We start from the raw sequence: 19,621 nt of genomic DNA, 5'->3' as shown, positions 1-19,621 counted from the left end.
TTATTTCTTAAATTGATTACAATTTGTTTTCTCAGTATCATTTCATGTTGTTCATACGATGTGATCTCATTGTTAACTCCCACGTAACTTGTCTAGAATCGCAAATTCAATTGTACGTGTTGTGAAAGGAAACAATTTGTTATTCCCCCAAGAAATGGCGGTCAAACAATCTCGAACAATTCTTTCGTTATGTTTCTTTTATTCGCAATACAAGCAGCATCCGGCAATACATCGGTGAATTGTCGCCACTGTCGACATAGATGGAGTTAGAATTAAGAAGTGGATGGAAAATGATAGGCAAGTGATCTATTTTCTTCTGTAAAATGATATTTGAATGCTTTGATATGCCAAGCGAGTCATTCTTCGTTTCCAAATTTAGGGTTGCAATGTGGGGGCCAGGTTGAACAGTGTTTTTGCCAAAAAAAAAATCCACCCGAGAACTAATCTGTGATTAGGGATTCATCATTCTCCATATCTGTCGCATTGTTTCGTCTGAGGTTGCCTGAGATAATGGACACAGTTTCTTTTTACATGTGTTTGTGAGGGTTCAATATGGGTTGAAAAATATGTCATCGTATCATTTCGAACATTTTTTAAATTGCATAGTTTACAATGTATACGTGTAAGTGATTGTTTTAGTTCGGAATGATATCCTTTGTAAGGGTGTCATGCCAATAAAGAAACTAAGTAAGTTGAAATACCCTGGTAAATTACTAAATAATAACTAAATGTGTTATGCAGAACATTCATCGAATAGAAAAGTACATGAATGGATAAATGTTACAATAGATTTAGATTTAAATTTAGAGAGAGAGAGAGAGAGAGAAAAAAAAAATACTGCGGTCAAAACTTCTAATTACTGATGGACCCAAATGCACTTTTTCAAATCCACGCATCAAATAATTAGAACACGAACACACATTTTTAAATCTTCCTTCAAAAATAATCTTCTCATGCCACGAGTATGGAACAAATTTACAATCGGAAAACAGATACACGATGAATCTGTACAAATATAATTACAATGGAGAATTGGATTTGACAGCAAATTATTCACTTATGGTCCGAGTGTGGCCATTAGCTAGACTCTACAAACCTATGCAACAAGCTCTCAACAAAAAGGGAGAGGGGTGTATACATGTAGAGAGATGTAGAGAGAGAAAGAAAGAGAGAGAGAGAGAGAGAGAGATAGGGGACAGGTGGAGACAAAGACACAGAAATAGAAAAGAGAAGAGAGAGAGAGAGAGAGGAGAGAGAGAGAGAGAGAGAGAGGAGAGAGAGAGGGACAGACAGACAGATATACAGATATACATGTATATATAAAGAGGAGGGGGCAGAAGCAGAGATGGAGATACAGAGTGAAAAACAGATGGAGATGAAATGTTATATTTTACAAAGATAAGAGAGGAAAGTGAGCAAAATATCCTAGTTGGAAAATAAGGAAGAGAAAAATGCAAGGGAGAAGGGGGTAGGGGGGGGGGGGTTAAAAAATGAGAGTAATGAATAAAATAATAATAATATCCCGCTTTTATATAGCGCTTTACAGATATACTATTACCCCCGAGGAAGGAAAGGAAACAAAATGGGGGAAACCAAAAGGTAAAAGAAAAAGAAAAGAAAATTAGAGAAAACAAGACAAAACAAATACAGATGGGTTTGAAGTACCTTTTCAAGAGTAAGTATGTAATATTTCACACCAAAAAACAACAAATCTGACAATTAGTATTTACAAATAAATAAACTTTCCTAAATATAGACAAATGAATACAAAATTTACACATTGCAAAACAGATACATATAGATACATGTAGCAAAATAGCTTGTCATCAGTTTGTGATATAAATGCTCCTGTATTTAAATTCCTTTCACACTCCAGTAGCATATGCTTGCAAACTGAGAAGAAAAACACGCCTCAGATCACCCCTCACCCCCCCCCCCCCCCCCAAAGACATAAGAAATGCTTTCTCAAATTATCTTTGTAAGAATATGTATTTCTACCTCAGTTTGTGTCTCTCACATTATACGAGTTCAGAAACCCAACTTCCTGTAATGCATGCAATTCAATGCTATACAAACAGGGCAGCATTCATCATGTCTATTCTCTTGTGTGTTTTAAATAGACCAAAGAAAGCATGACCAAGTCTTATCAATCAACAACCCAGAATAAAACAAAGACCATGTAAACCTCTTTCTTTCTTTCATATGGTCATCAACTTCTGTTGAAAGTTGTCACAACGTACCATACAGCACTGATTATTTGCAGAAGAAATTAGGTCACGGCCCATCGGAGAGTACGCTGATTTAGAGCAACACGCCCTAGATATATTCAAAATCATCAACCAGAGTGCAAGTAAACATACTTGAGACTAATTTGTGCATACTTTTCTTATTACAGCTGTCAAACAAACATGAATACTGTGAAAGAATTGACCCAGTTTTGATTCCTTGAAACCAGCGCAACGCCAGAGGCTTGTAAAAGTGATGTGTTATTGATTCAAGACTCATTTCCTCAATGAAACTATTTGGAATGTTGAGAGATCTTACAGGGAGAAAGTCAGAGTAATAGCCCTAAGCTTGGTGAAATAGCACTTTCCTATTTTATTTGTATATTTCAAGGGAGTAGATGTCCAATTTCCCATCAGAGAAATCAACAAGTAGTTAACTACTGTATTCAATCATTTCAAGGGAGAGTTCATTCCTTTAAAAGAACAATATACAATGATTACAATGTTGGACTGATTATGAAAATTATCATGAACTAGCACTTGATTCTTCTTGGTTTTTGCTTGCACCTTCAAATACACAAATTATAGGAAAATGCAAGCAAAAAACTAGTAAAGTATTTTATTTGTATATTTCAAGGGAGTAGACATCCTATCTCCCATCAAAGAAATCAACAAGTAGTTAACTACCGGTACTGTATTCAATAATTTCAAGGAAGAGTTCATTCTTTTAAAAGAACAATATACCGGTACAATGATAACAATGTTGGATTGATTATGAAAATTATCATGAACTTAGCAGTTGATTCTTCTTGGTTTTTGCTTGCACCTTCTAAAACACAAATTACATGAAAATGCATGAAAAAGGCTAGTAAAGTCATTGCTAGTATTCAGCCAATTATGCAATAGCCTAATCAAAGTTTTGAATATTTTGGTTCCTTCTAAACCTAGGTTACCAAAGACCATATTATTATATACTCAATTTGGAACAAGGGTAAACAAATTCCTGTCTAGAAGCCTGGTTTTTTACGCTCTGTGATTTCAGCATTTTAAATTTTACAGAAATTTAGATAATACTCTTTCTATCACACACCCACAGAATCACAAGAACAAAGGCTGTATCACAAAGCACGATTTCTTAGTAGTAGAGCAGAGGTCTTGTAACTGGGAGGTCCCGGGTTTGAAACCGAATCGATGTGCTAGTGCCCTTTGGTAAGGCATTAATCCTCATTACCATGTCCCTCGGAGAGGACTTAAAGCTATCGGTCCCCTGGTAATTTACTTACAAGCATACACATGCTTTCTTAGCAGTCAGGTAAAACAAAAAAACAAACAAAGAATTTTACAGAAATTGGAATAATACACTTTCTATTCCACCTCCACAGAATCACAAGAGCAAAGGCTGTATAACAACCATTATTTATGGTAAAATGAGATATTATTAATGATAGAAAAAATAGCATCATTTGTATCTTGTGGTCTGTCCAGTTAAAACTAAATGATCAGAGCACTTTATAGATTGTCCCAAGAAATACTGATGATGAAAACCTCTTGTAAAGCATACTTGCCAACCTTTCACAGCAAAAATTATGAATCTCTCAAGACAAAATTAAGAAATGCAGTCTATTTTTTTTCACACAGAATATTTCAGAAAAAGAGAGGAATCTAGGGTTCAAAACAGTAGCTTGAAGACCAAAAAATAAGAATCATGCCTCCCAAATAGGAATGGTTGGCAGCTATGATATAGAATTGGTATCTGCCTCTGCTGGGCGGTCATGGTACTTGCTCTACTTGCTTAGTTTCTTTGTTTTACCCGACTATTAGAAATCATGTGTATGCTTTTGTATAAGCAACCAGGGGACCTATAGCTTTAAGTCCTCTCTGAGGGACTTGGTAATGAGGATTGATGCCTTACCAAAGGGCACTAGCACATCGATTTGGTTTTGAACCTGTGACCTCCCAGTTACGAGTCAACTGGGGGTGTTTCACAAAGCCTTTTTTCAATGACAAATGACAAATATCAGTGACAAATCTGCTGATAACCAATCAAAAGCAAGGATTTCAGTAGCTTATAACAAAAACTGTCATTGGTCACTGATGACAAGTTTTGTGAAATGGGTCACAGGTCTACCACTGAGCCATCATGCCTCATTTGTGGATTTTATCTCATGGTAGAATTAGAGCCGGGTTTGAGGAGGTTGAGGTTGAAGAGGATGGAGCGGAAGTTGAGGGCCAGGAAGGCATTCTCCTGGCACTCCCTGGATCTGGACATCTCCTGGATGGTGAAGGAGGTACCAGAGGAGTCAAACAGATGCTTGTTGGTCCTGTGTGAGTTGAGACAGAGGGAGAGCAAGGGAGGGAGAGAGAGAGAGAGAGAGATAGAGAGATAGAGAGAGAGAGAGAGAGAGAGAGAGGGAGGGAGGGAGGGAGGGAGGGAGAGAGGAGAGGGGAAGGAGAGAGATGAACAAAATCAAAGAGATAAAAAGAGACAGTCAGACATATAAATTGATTAATTTGTGTGTAGAGAGTGAGAGAGAGGGAGAGAGAGAGAGAGAGAGATAGAGAGATAGAGAGAGAGAGAGAGAGATAGAGAGAGAGAGAGAGAGGGAGGGAGGGAGAGAGGAGAAGGAGAGAGATAAACAAAATCAAAGAGATAAAAAGAGACAGTCAGACATATACATTAATTAATTTGTGTGCAGAGAGTGAGAGAGAGGGGGGGGGGGGGAGGGGAGGGGAAGAGAGAAATGGAGAGTTGTTAGATATATAAGTTTACATCTAATCATTATCGACATAGAAATCTAACCAAAATATGATAACAATTATCATATTTTAGTTATCCAGTGGTCATTTAAAAACATTATGATTAAAGGGCAAAGAACTAAACTATGAATTATAAACACGAGTGGATGAATGTATGATGCTATACATGGCCTACCAGTCTCAAATGAAAGGTCATAAAAACAACAATTAACAGTTGATACAAAATGGCTCTCTCCATTTTCCTTTCAATAGTCAAGACTATAAATTACATGGAGCTTTTAAAACTAGCCTGGAACTAAAATTATTAATGACCTCATGAGCATTTGTTCAAAGAAGTCATTTTTGAGGGAGTGGCTGGTTTATGCAGTTGATAAGATTAAGAGTGAATCTACTGTTGATACGTGTATCTAGTGATTCAGAAGAAACCGCAGCAGTTGCTGAAACTATATACCGATAGTAGATTTCTAGGATCTGTTCACACTCGGCCAGTGTATGTGTTACTTTTTGAAAATGTAGCTGCTGAAATTATCAAACAATGTCATGAAGAGCACTGGGGATAATCCTTAGTCTCTTTGACTTTCCATGACAAAGTTGGGGGTTCAAAGCTCGGCTTGCCCTGGACCCTGTCGTAAGAAGAGTTGCGATTAATCCAAAGTGATATAAATCAAAACTCTGTACATAAAACTAAAAGATAGGTAATTTGGATCATTCTAAATAGACTTTCCATGATGCAGGCCCAGATGTTGCACTCTTAGACAAGGCAATTAATCTAGAATTGTTACTCTGGCACCAGGGCATGTGCCATGTGAATGTTTCAATAGTAGAGAGAGTGAATGAACTCACTGCACTTGTGAAGTAAATTACTACACTGTAAGCCTGAGTGTGAACAGGATAAAGTGAACTCCATGACCTTGAAGAAGTGGACTACCAATAAAACTTTTTGTTTGTAGACATTAATGTGAACAGAGCATGCAGTATGGATTAAATGCCCTAGATAAGGTAGAACATTGTTTGTAAGTGTGAATACATCATGCTGAGTTACTCCATGCCCAAAATAAAGACCACCAAACAGAGTTTGAACACATGTCCCGAGGGGGTTAGCCGGTTACATATCTTTGTATGAAACTTGAATGTGGACACAGTCTGTATAATGAACTCAATGCCCTAGAGGGGACAGACTAGTGAGACTACCATTCTTCAATTTGAGTCTGAGTGTGAACATGGCCTTAAAGAGGGGAGCAATGCCCTAGAGGGGATGTAAGCTGAGATGTGAACAAGGCCTGCACACCAAACTCCATGTCCAAGAAGGGACAAATACATCGTTAATAAGCTTGTGAATGTGAATGTGAATGTGAATAGGGCATGAGGTGTTAACTCAATGCCCTAGAAGCGAGATAAGCCAAAGTGCATACAAGGCATGCACACTGAACTCCATGACAAATGCATTACAAAGCCGAGTGTGAATAGGGCATTGAGAGTGAACTTCATGCCCTGCATATTGAACTCCATGACAAACGCATTATAAAGCCGAGTGTGAATAGGGCAGAGAGAGAGAGAGAGAGAGAGAGTGAACCTGATGCCCTGGGGAGGGGGAGACTACTAATCCTGAACAGGAGGGGTGTCTGATTGAATTTGTAGTGAGCAGGAAAACAATCCATTCATGTCCCACACTCACTGCTGGGGATGTTGGACTTTACAGTTATTGGTACACGAAAAGTGTTTGGTGGACGGAAAGAGACAAGAATGGGCTCTTTCCCACTAACATGAGGTCTGGAATTCTTGACCTCTCCTAAGAAGAGAGAAAACTATGATGAGCTAAACTTAAAGCCCCACTGTACTATTTAAAGCTACTTGTGCCCTCTATAAGCCAACAATGCCTAAGCGCTACCTGTTGATCCCCCATGATGCTCATTTTCTTATGCTAATTGAGAGCTGATTTGATGAGATAACCAACTGCCAGTGACCTTGCAGGGAGGATTAATCCTCCATGCCAAACTAGTGCAGAGGGGCTTTAAGTTCAACTGAGTAAGAGAACATACAATGTCTTGCTATCAACATTGGACACTTTCTTTTACATTTTAGAGTTGGCACTGACAACATATTTTATGCATATTCCAGTCAATTTCGGGGTAGTCCATTTCAAAATTCCTCAATATTGTTCCAACAGTTTTAAACCTTCTTATCTTAAGTGCGTGATGATAATTTTTAAGCCAATTCCTCTACCTGCTTCCTCATTTTGTTCAGGATGTTTCTGTTGTGCCAAATAATGATGATTTATCATCTTTGAAATAGTTGAACTTAGCATGACTGCAGTATTTTGAGGACAAACAATTCAAAGTAGTTCATGTCCTTACGAAGCTGGTGTAAATGGCCTCAAAACCAAAGGATAACAACTTTCACATTTGATTAAAATAATCACATCAAGTATGTCTCATTTAATCTTGGGAAGATATTTTAGGCAATTCATGAATCATGACTGATATTAATGGAAGTCTTTGCGGTTTTCACACAAATAATCCCAGACTTTATTTTTATGTTTTAAAAATACCATTCATGATTATAAACAACGTATGCACTTTTGATCACGCACGAGCAAGCAACATTTTCAATCACTGTCAATAAAGAAATGCTTCACAGGCGTCAAGTAAGACTCGAGGTATGCAGTTAACTCTGCCTAACCGGAAGTCGGACAAGTCAAATTTCCTCAACGTCAAATTTTTTAATTTTTTTAAAACCAAACTATGCAAAACATGTGTATTTTTCACCTCCTTAGTCAATGTGGCATAAATTGAACTATTTTTAGCAGTCCCAAAAGATTTAACTTATGCAGAGTCCACTGTACATGATATAACAAAACCAATGTTATTAGATGCAAAAGTGAAAAGTGTGTTTATGGCACATTGTTTTTTGTAAAAATAAAATATACAAGGAACTTCAGATCATCTCCAGTGAGGACAAACTTTCTTCTTTAATATAAATAAAATCATTCTGTCAATTAACAAATGTTATTACAATCTCAATAAAGGTTTCGTTTTTTCCTCTTTGTCATCTATTTCTCCTCCTTTTTCCCAATACTCCTTCTCTATACAACACTAACAACAACAAAGAATGAAAGGACTGCCTGAATAATTGAATGACCTTAATCTCACACTACGCATGTCTCTTCAATCACAAATACTTCATAGGGCCGACAAAGCAGACAGAATCTTTGTATCTGCCACTAGGGGGAGCTCTTTCATACATCAAACCAGATGGTATGGGTCCCAATGTATTTTTTCCCTATTTTCGTTTGTCAAAACAACAGTGCATCAGTTGTATGCAGGACAATAAAGTAGATATGAATATATCTGTGTATGGAAACCAAAAAGTATAAAAAAAGAAAAGGAAAAAGAAAAAGGTTATATTTTGTCTCATAGTCCCTGGAGAAATAAGTATGCAATGTGTTTCATTTTGTTCAAGTGCATGCCTCTTATTCTATCTATATATACTGACTGATAACTGACTCAGATGGTTAAATCTTCTACTTTTACTGATGAAAGAGTAAATGGTTTGAACATTCGTTTACATATTAGCATGATATTTATTGCAGCTCTCACCCCCAAAAGAGGAAAATCCTTTTATAAAAAGTAATAACACAAAAACCTATTAAAGTTATTACTTTTTTAAAAATTAACTTTGTCAATAAAGCGTTTATGATTAAATCAAATGATTTCATCATACAGTTATTTTTAATATCTACTCATCTACTCACTTGACTTTGGAAAGTTTTTGGAGGATGATGCTTAATTTCTCGACCACCTTGATATCCATCCCCGTTGAACTCAAGAGGGCAGCACATGACTTGAACCAGACGTCGTTGCAACAGCTGTACAGGAACTGCTGCATGAAAACTAGAGCAGTAAAAACAAAAGAAATATGTGTTTACTTGTCACATTGAGATACTTCTCCACATCTTGTCTACATTTTATTATGGCAAGATGAATTAAAGAAATTTCATTCCACTGAATTAAAGAAATAGATAATTCTACATTTTTTATTAATGAAGGGAAGTAATACAAATTTGAACAGATAACCACATGAATGTCTCAAACCATGCTATTCAGTTTCTGCAAAGATAAACATTAAATAATACTGTATATCAAAATAATAATTGTTAAATCAAAACATCAAAAGCATTAACAACAAAAAATACAAAAAGAGTGTATTGCTAGCATGTCAGGTGAGTTTACTGGAATTAAAGTAATTAAGAATAGAGTGAAGAGCCTTATGAGAAAAATAAAATGAAGAAATTAAGGCCTTCTGTTTTGTTAATGTGTCACACTAACTGTTATAAACAGTATCACAACAAGATGATTCTACATTATTTAATTAAACCTTCCTGCACCTCACAACACACAAGTACTGAAAACAGCAACGGTATTTAAAAAAAAAATAATGAAGTTTTCCATGTCGCTATGACTGTGGTGGTTTTTATAAATCTCTCTTATCCTCCTCACTTTCGGTCATGCGCATAATTAACATACATGAATATGTTTAAGGTTCGTGACTACATTCAATAGATAACAACTCACTTGATTCCATAGACATCTGTAGGAAGATATCCACAGCACAGCCCGTGATAGCTCTGTTACTAGCTTTGAGATGAGAGAGGATGAGGGGTGTGGCCTGGTAGCGAAGGTACAACTCTTTGGCTCTGTCATCTTTGAGGTCACACCGGACAACATCAAAGACATTTGCCAAGTAGTCCACTAAAGATAATAATAATAATAATAATATTTATAAAGCGCAACATATCCATCTCTACAGATGCTCAAGGGGCATACAAATAAGATAAGACAAATTAATATTTAACATACTTAAGATTAAAGAAATGTTAACATTAGATTAGATCACACAACTTCATAGTGCCATGGTACATACAATGTGGCACAGTGTGATAGATGGAATTAAAGATTTTTGAAAGTTGGTAGATGTCTTTCACTCAGTATTTCAGCATGGTGAGGAAGCTTCTGAGAGAAGATTCTTCTAATAATCGTGGAAAATAGCTGATCAGGGGCTGTCTTATAAAGAGTTGCAATTGATCCGAATCAATCGCAAGTCCTTCAGTCAATTTAACAGTCTCCTATCTCTTATGCACATAGTTGCGAAAGTTGCGCTTAATCAAAACTTGTTATAAGATGGGGCCTGGAACAATAAGAACGTTGAGTCCTTGATGGAATTTGAGAGGTAGCATTGTATATGAAGATCAGCATCGTTTGAAGGATCTCTTCTTTTGTAGGAATATCAGTACACAGCATCAAGTTTAAATTTTGTTTGTAACAAACACTTGGGCGGTGGGCCATTTAGACTGTATTCAGGAGAAAACCCATAATTGCATTCATTCAGCATTAGGTCTCAGGATCGAAAACCAAGACCATGACATCAAAGACACTGGAAATCAAAACTGGTCTCTCTTCATCACTGACTGTTCTTTGTGACAATGCTACTCCTAAAGACAGGAGCCATTGTTGTTTTGTTCCAACCAGGCCAACATACACCATGGGTGTTATAACCGTTCTCAAAAATAATAATAATAATAATAGGTCACATTTATAATGCGCCTAATACTTTGTTTCGAGGCACAACACATATTATTACCCTGCTCATCGGATTCAGGCTCACCCGCAACGCAATTTAGGCACATTTTCCACTCCCTGGGGAGCAAAGACAATATACAAGTGAGATATATCTAAGATTTACCCTGTGTGATAGTCCTCATAATGATGAGAGAGGAGAGGAAACGGATGTGGAGGTTGGCACTCTTGAAGAAGATGGCCGACTTGGGTTTCTCCGTCTGAGCAGCAGGATCAGGGCTGGTCCGATCTCGATCCGAGGCAAACCTCACCACCTGAGGGCGGTACAACTCATCACCAAGACGACGGTACGTCGATGACAGACTCACCTGCTGTAATATTCATAAAAAGAACTGAATTACAGCTCTTTTCTTTTCCTTAAGGCAAATGCATATATCTTGAATGAAAGTAGCCATGGATCGATGTTTACATGAAGTGTATAGATTTCACAAATAAAATCACTGATTAAACTGTAAATTAAAGGGGTAAAGGTGGTAACTATCCAATAAAATGGTAAGTTAACAAAAATATCATGCTACATACTATAAGCAAACGGCTTTTTACACTGAAGGTTTACTTATTATACCCTTCCCGACCAGTAGAGAGATATGGAAAGGGTGACATGGAAGTCTGTGGAAAATAAAAATGAAATTCAGAAAGAACAGTAAACCCTTTGCCACCCCTCCCTTCTTCTATCAGTATCTGTTCTATCTGTACCTGTTTATCTGATGACTGCAGGTGTAGGAGAGACCAGTAGATGAATTGAAGACAAGGAAGATGTAACTTGGCAGCTTGAGATGGAAGCTGCCCAAGGACTTCAACTAGAGCTGGTAAAATCTGTATGGATCAAGCAACATAGAACAGAGATTATTCTCTAAGAGTATCGAATGGAAATAATCCATTGAACATATGCTGTGTAACGCAGTCCTCATTGATTGAATAATTGCTGATAATTCATGAAATACCTGAAATCAACCATTTATTGAAATCTGATGCATTTATTTAGATCTGGGCCTCATCTTACAAAGAGTTGATATCAATCGCAACTTATTTGCGATTGATATCAATCGCAACTATGTACATAAGAGATAGGAGACTGCAAACTTGGGATTGATTGGAGGACTTACGATTGATTTGGATCAATCGCAATTCTTTGTAAGACAAGGCCCTGATCATCACTGTAATTTGTTATTATTATTATGTTATGGCATCACCTGTTCTTGGGAGGGAATAGCTAACTGAATCACTGTGACCCTTAGGTCTCTCCTCCTGGTATAATGATTGGGGTTTTTCCCCCTCCTCTTATCATCGAGATCATTTCTGATACCACTTTCCTCAACCTAAAACACAATGTGCCATCTCAAGCACAAAGCATAATGATGGTGAAAAAAATCCCTTTGCATAAACAGAAATCTGTGTCACACATTCAAATTGAACTAAATCATGTAAATTTGTCATGAGTAGAAGAACAAGGAGATATGGAAAAGGTTGAAAATGTGGACAGAAACTACAACAACAACCAACAACAACAACAATACATACACACACAAAAAAGAAAAAGAAAAAAAGAGGAGAAGTAAATGACAGGGAAATATTTAAGTTTGGCTTGTACATCTTACCCTAATACATCTGTCATGTGTAAGCGCTGGTGAAGGCATGGCTTCTAGAGGCTTTGAAGGATCGTCAGAGTAGTGTCTTAGATGAACCTCACTCACCCATTCTAGGAGTATTCCTAATGCATCATACAGTCCAGAGGATTGCTGAAGAAAAGAAAAATCATATAATAATAAATTAATCACTAATTGAAATTATTGATTGAGTGACTAACTACTGAAGACTGAGCGTGAGAATAGTTGATATGCAACTCTTTCGATGCATTTGAATGTTAGGCTTCCTGGAAAAAGTTTCAATTATTGCATCTTTGGATGAATGTTTCACGAAAATCCAGGTGTTAACTTGTTTATGGTAGGAAGGAAATCTTTGAATCTGTAGCCTAGCTAGAGTCGGGGTAACATTGGACCACCTTGAGCATCTTGCATGGTGGATATGTGCACTATAAAAATCATAATCCAATATATTTCAATATAATTATATACAAATATCTAGTGTTAGTGTTCTAACATCTACAATACTGGCTAATCACAAATAAAATACCATGCAATAAGTTTGAATGAGTTCTCTTCAGGCAAGCTCCAATATCAGCTTTCATCTTCAATGTATTTAAAAGCAGTAGCATTGTAACCCAGTATCCTTCTACTCCCCTATCAATAAGCATACAAAAAGTGATAGGTATTTAAAATTCTCATCCCAAAGTGCCTACAAGAAAGGCGTATAAGGATATCAGCAGAATTAAATGTACTGGTATGTATCTCTTTTGCACAAGAGAAGAATATTTGCAGGATTATACCGTTTTTCAACAAGAACATATGCTTCAATAGCTTCTTGCAGAAAAGTGATATCTGCATAATCATGCTCCTCTTTGTAAGAGCAAGGAACAAGCCTCACAAGGACTCAAGGAATACCTTTGTGCTTCTTGACATCACACTTTTCTGCGCTGACCCCTCTACCCGCCGCTTGACAGATTCAACCTTAGCCTTGACCGCCATGCTCTCTTGGTCTCTCTGTCGACTGATCAGTTCCTGCTTCCTCAGCAGGTTGGTCAAGCGACTCTGAAGACCGATGGCTTGAGATTCAAGCTTCTTGTTCTGTTCTTCGACCTTGTCAAGCTACCATGCAAGGATAATCATAAATAAAGTTATCTTAGAGAGTGATAACTTATAAATTATACTGTATCCAATAATTTGTTACTATTGCTAGTGTAACATAGAGAATTGAGCATACAGACTAGAGAATAGGTATCATATTCACAAAAAGATGTAAAAAAAACCTTATAAGTTATGTGCAATATGCTATATTCACAGCTATTTTTAGTAAACAAGAACAAATCTCATTTATTGATCCAGTAGTCAGATGAAACTAGATAAATACAGTATATATGAAATATGGCTCGGGTAATCATGTAACCCCAAATCAGTTTCAAATCCATGTAAAGAGAGATTACAGTTTATTTATCTACATATTCATTTACTGTTTGTTTAAGCAGGGTTGCCTTTTCAGTTAACAAACTGTTATCCCTGAGGGCTCTGCACAATAAAAAAAAACATATACAAAATATTACAGACTTAATAAGTACAAATTAAACACATAAATAACACAATTATGAAAACAAAGATAAATAATAAAGAAGAAATATTATGAATACAAATATTGTAAAGTGTAACTTATTAACTTGAGAGGGATCAGAGCAGACTACAGTTTAAGTAGATCCTAAAACAGCTTATACTGACCTGATTTCTTAATCCATCATTGGCCTGCTTCAGGGTATCAAATGATTCCTTCTGTCTCTTGCTCTCTTTAGTTCTCTCTCTGATGGTGTCCTCAAGCTCTTTCACCTGCTTCCTGTGCTCCTGATATTAAAGCAAAATGTTTTTTTTCATCCCTTATGCAAAAACATCATTCATCGTCGTCAAAGACATCATCATCATTATCATCATCATGATTAACACATATTTATATAATATTGACTGGCCTTGAGGGAGATACCACATATATTGCCCAAACTAGACTCATATTGCCCCGAGTCAAAGACGAGGGCAATATGGGTGTACTTAGGCTTTTTCATGAGAGGGTAATATGGTCTTATATTTACTGATTAGCTCTTTTAGAATTACAACAAGTGTAATATGATTTTGTAAAACCACTGCTTAGACGTCTGGTATGGGTAATAATACAAATTATCAAACTTGATTTCTTAGGGTATACTATTGTCATTACTAGCAAATGACACACATAAACCTTTTTTAAAAATTACATTTAATGCTAACAGAATAACCTTCGGTTTGCATTATTTTATTTCGAAAAAGATTTATCAATAATCAAGAGTACTCCAGACTTCAGAGAGGACATAAGAAGATATTATAGACACCTCTTCCAGTTTATGCCATCTCTTGTTGAAATCTTTGTAAGCTTGATGGATGGATAAATTGTCAGTCTGAAGAGTTTCCTCCAGATTTTGAAGAGATTGTTCTCGCTTTTCTAATGCCTTCTCCCTCTCCTGTAGGGCAACGGTCTGCCTCTGTAAATTCAAAAGAAAAAGAACATGTATGTACTTAAGAATATATGAATAGTGATGAACAAACAAAGAAATGATGGTTCTTCAAAATCACCATAATCATCTGATGTACATGTACAGTGTATAACAAATCTGTGCAGTTTTGGAAGCTACAGTATGTGCTTTTAAATAAAGGTGACAAAAAAAAAAGAAATTTCCAAGAGAAGGATTTTCCAGTGATGTCATGACGTTGCGTACTGTAATGCCAGTGATCACAGATTAGTGTAAAAATCTTTTCAAACGCTCCAAGACCGGCACCAAGGCCCTGTTTCATAAAACTTGTTATCAGTGACAAATGCTAAATTTCCGAGTCAAATTTGCTCTCAGCCAATCAAATTCTATGATTTCAGTAGCTTATAACAGTTATTGGAACTGGTTACTGCTAACATGTTTTATGAAACAGGGCCCAGAACAACATCAGACGGAACACATATTTACATTACCCCCATATGGTCAAGATCTTCTTGACTACCAATCATGTAGAAGTCGATTCTGAAGTGTGACCGGGCATTTTACGAGGTAGGAATCCAAACAGGTAATTGTGTCCAAGACAAACCTGAAGTTTGGAGCTGATGGTAACCAGCTCTGCATAAACAGCCTCAAACTGTCCAGATGGCTTGCCAGGGCTCCAGCTGACATCGTTGTCTCTGCTCCCTGCCTTATGATAGTTCTTCTGCGACCTGTGGGGACTGGTCATATGATCCCCATCAAGATCATCTTCCTCCTCGTCATCATCATCATCAAAATCATCGTCCATGCGATCATATGGATCATGTCTTCTCCCAAGACCCGAGCCATTGGAGGTCCCATCATCATAGGATGCTCCAACCTGGAGGGTCACATCTGGATCGGAAAGCGTTGCAAGGTCCTCAGACACTGACAGAAATCAACAGAAAGTAGAAATGAAGAAAAAAAATACAGAAAATAACCTACATGGAAAAATACACTCTGAATTTGATTGAAAAGATACGGATATAAAAGTATGAAACTACATCACAAGGACAGAATAAATTATAGTTGATATCAAGTTATTAAACATATGATATTGCATGATGATTGAGAATTAAACAACAGAATGAGGTTAGAACAATTTTTCAGAATATAGAATCATATTTATTATCCTTGCAAGAATATTGCCCTCAAATAACAACAAAGAGTCTCATAAGGTGAATTAATTTCATTGCATAAAATGAGATAAATTTCCTAATTAACTCTACAAATCACACTGACCTCATATAGAACAAAATGAGGTATTTGAGTGTATGTTTCTTTTGACAGAAATTCAAAAGTAGACTCATATCACAAAATATTTCATAAATTAAAAACTTACAAGTATGTCTGTCACGGTATCTCCCCTCCCTCATCATCCTCCGAAGCCTATCGTCTCTGTCTGTCCTCTGTGACGCATCTCCGAGCTGTTTACTACTAGCATTGATGATTTTACACATGTCCCTCAAAGCTCTGTTGTAATGCTTCCTCTCTTCGCTCATCAGCCGGCGGTTCGAGGGAGATGCATTCATATCTGCTGCCCTCTCTGGAGTTTGCTGTGAAGTCACTTCTGTGGATCATGAAATTCTCAATGACAGATCATTTTTCTCTAATCACAGAGAGATCTACATTTCAATACTGTAACAAAACGTTCCACTGTAGAAATGAATTCTGCCCCCTTTTTACATTCGTGATTGTTGTCATTCTTTTTAAAACAAACTTAAAATGGCCATGTAAGGCGGAATTCAGTATCTCTCTAGTTATACATTAATGGGATGGAATCGTTAGATTATACTGACTAACATCTTTAAGAAGCACCTTTAGGACTTGCTAATATAGATGTTAGATTTTCTCACAAAGATTTTGTGTCTTTATTTGTTATTGAATATTGTTTATTTTTGTAAGCAAAGGTCATTCAAGGCATTCTAGTAATTAATCACTCATTATTCCTGATTAAACTTTTTTTTATTGTATCCTCTTCTGCCAAGACTCTTACCATATCCTTGTTGAGTTCCAAGGTCTGGTATGGAAGACAGGTCATCAGAGAATAATCTCCCCTGGAATCGATCAAAATGGGAGAGAAGTCGAATGTCACTGAATCATTTCAAGAGACAACAATGCAATTATATCGCAAAGCAGCTAGCAGTAGCAGAGGCCTAAATACAGCTTCTTCTGTATTCTGAATTTCTTATTTCTTAAATTTAATCTAACTCTTGTAGCTAACTTAAAATAATGATAATACTAAGCCTAACTTATAGTATACGTTATAGTTTTAGATCCAGGTTTACTTATGAATTCATTAGTCCAATTAATTTCAAACTTGTGCATTTTTCTGTTATTCTCATTTTTCTGCTTTCATAAAAATGAACTTACAAGGTTTGGATTGGATTGCCCTTAAAGTAACCTCCGCCCTCTCTGCTTATAACTAAGTTGAGCCCTCGCTCATTATTAATGAAATACTCGCACCCTTGTCATGGTCGACACCTAAGTTATTGCCCGTTCATGCTCCATCGAGTGTGAGTGTGATACCCACTCACCAAATTTTCTGTCTCTTTCGTTTGTTAGCCTCTGATTTGGGTAAGGTCGAAAGAGACAGAAAATTCGGTCTACCACTCAACCACTGAGGAAGAAACAGGGCCATCGAATCATCACTGATGAATAACTTGAAAAACTATAGCGGAGTCTATAGCCAGGCAGAAATAATCTTTTCAGATTGGACAGCCTTATAAACGCGACAACAACAACAACAACAAATCAGCTCATTGCATGCAGCACACGTACAAGCGAAGTGAGCCGAGGTTCGACTCGGCCTAGGCCTAGGCCGACAGTTCAGGCGACACGCCAAGAGACGTTTTGCTATGATTTAGGCATATAGGGCGGCGAGTTTATCTGTGATTATGATAGCAAAAATTTACATAAATGAAATTGAATTATACTTGAAAACTCAATGTATAAAAAACACAATTATATTTACATAGTTCTGTTGATTAAGTTTTCGAGACATCTCACAACTGTCGATAAAGATAGAATTTAAAGATGGAATTCGTTGACAATTTTGATTTTGGTGCCACACAACAAGAACAGTCTATGTTCACGCTTTGGACATTAATTCAAAACTGAGCTAAATACATTTGAAGTCATTATAACTAAATGAAGAGAAAAAATATTATTCAAATACAAATAGTGCTCAAACAAAAAATAATTGGATTGAATTTATTCAAGTACAGGGTGAGGAATTCAGTTAGAAATAATTCAAAATATAAAATTACCAATAATAATGTCATAAGGGACTTGACTCAATCACAAAATTCTATTTGCATTTGAAGCTAGTAACCTAACTTTAACATGGCTGGGCTAAAGATCACATAGCGATTTTTTTCTCCATCGTAAATAACAATGACTCCTACAAGGTATTTTATGCAATTTTGATTTGCAACTTACTTTCTAGATATTTGTTGTTCATTTGCCATTAATCATTGTTGGTTGATCACGGTGGTTTTTTGTGCGTTTCTTGTGCTTGATGGGAATTAAGTAAATCCTTACTCAACTTACCACATTACATTAGATGATTATTTGAAAAAGCAAACTAAGCGTCTTGCTGCTGCTAACGATTGCCTTAAAAAAACAAGCAGGGTACCGATACTAGTGGAAACCCATTTTAATTGTTACAGTGTAATTATAGTAACTATTTTTTTAGGGGGGCCGGGGGGGGGGGGGGGGGTTAATGCATGTATATCTTCTTGGGGAAACTCATTCATCTTCTCTCATATGACACTATTGGAGAACCACTGAATTAGGATGAACTTAGACTAATGTTAGATGGTCTGAATTACGGTGATGAACTTCATGAGATCAGTGTCCAAAATAATTGGATGGCTGCAGCATTTGGTCCTCAAAATAATTTTAATAAATTATAGATTAATAATGGAGTTATTATCTCGACTTTATTAGCGGAGGAGAATTATAGAGGGGCCGTGCATGGGGGGGGGGGGAGGGGCTGATATCCATGCCATTTTCTCAAAACGGTGCCCGTCAGCCTACGACCAAAATTTGCCCCTTTCTAATATGCCCCTATAGCAACAGCATAAGTTCCCTTTTAACGTTTATTAATTTACATCTGAAAAAGTATCCCTTTTGGCACCCCCTCAAATTTGAAAAACATTCCACTGTGCCTTTTAATTACTGAACTACACATCATTAAAAAAAAACTAATTTCTCATTCTTCCATACTGAATTTATTATTATTATATGGAAGAGTCACGCATAAACAAAATTTGACAACTTGGCATTTTTCAACTGCGGCATTTTACACCTACAAAAAAGGCATGCACCAAGTGAACAGAGCATTTATAAGACGTGAAGGGGGCATTTATGAATAGGTGATAGGTCCCTTATTAGAAAAGAAAAGGGGCACGTATCATTTCTAAAAGGGAAAATTATAAGAGGTGAAAAGGGGCACTTATCGCACCTGTAAAGGGGCACTGCCCAGATATGAAAAGGAGCACTTATGAGAATGAAAAAGGGGCTTTTATAATAAATGAAAATGTGCATTAGTAGGAAAAAGGGGAACCGATCAGATTTTGATAGGGTCATTCTTCAAAGGTGAAAGCGGGCTTTTATGAGAAGGGGAAGTGGTTCTTATAAGAAGGAGAAAGAGCGTTTATTTGAAAAGAAAAGGGGCACTTTTCAAAATAAAAGTGGCAGTAATTAAAGGTGAAAAGGGACACTCATCGGAAATAAAGGAAGCACTTATCAAAAGTGAAGAATAGGGGCACTTCTCGTACCTTAAAAGGGCTCTTATGAAAATGGAAAATTGACACTTATTGCAAAGGAAAATGGAAACTTGTCGAAGGAACAGGGGCACTTTT

General features: G+C 36.7%; 1 protein-coding gene across 1 annotated transcript; it reads right to left on the bottom strand.

Moving 5' to 3' along the window:
- Window positions 1-4,292: 4,292 nt before the first annotated feature.
- Window positions 4,293-17,844, bottom strand: LOC586396 (coiled-coil domain-containing protein 138). Its single transcript, XM_030980738.1, has 13 exons — window positions 17,728-17,844; window positions 16,750-16,810; window positions 16,096-16,323; window positions 15,322-15,641; window positions 14,580-14,729; window positions 13,942-14,061; window positions 13,117-13,320; window positions 12,214-12,354; window positions 11,312-11,431; window positions 10,722-10,926; window positions 9,554-9,730; window positions 8,734-8,872; window positions 4,293-4,546 (listed from the first exon to the last, which is right to left on the bottom strand). Exons 1-13 carry the CDS (start codon window positions 17,755-17,757, stop codon window positions 4,384-4,386), a joined length of 2,058 nt encoding a protein of 685 aa, XP_030836598.1. The 5' UTR covers window positions 17,758-17,844; the 3' UTR covers window positions 4,293-4,383.
- Window positions 17,845-19,621: the final 1,777 nt, after the last annotated feature.

Source organism: Strongylocentrotus purpuratus, unplaced genomic scaffold, assembly GCF_000002235.5.
Source record: "Strongylocentrotus purpuratus isolate Spur 01 unplaced genomic scaffold, Spur_5.0 spur5_scaffold_11, whole genome shotgun sequence".
Lineage (NCBI taxonomy): Eukaryota > Metazoa > Echinodermata > Echinoidea > Camarodonta > Strongylocentrotidae > Strongylocentrotus > Strongylocentrotus purpuratus.
Note: the sequence above shows the minus strand (reverse complement) of the source record. Positions and strands in the feature narration are given on the sequence as shown.

What these genes read in the sequence shown, in the direction of transcription:
- LOC586396 (XM_030980738.1), bottom strand. Translation starts at nt 17,757, where the DNA reads ATGTCTCGAAAACTTAATCAACAGAACTAT. An exon ending in TGCAGTCATCAGATAAACAG is followed by an intron (nt 10,927 to 11,311) that starts GTACAGATAGAA and finishes TGAATATTACAG; the next exon opens with CAGGTGAGTCTGTCATCGAC. An exon ending in ACAGATGTCTATGGAATCAA is followed by an intron (nt 8,873 to 9,553) that starts GTGAGTTGTTAT and finishes TTACTGCTCTAG; the next exon opens with TTTTCATGCAGCAGTTCCTG.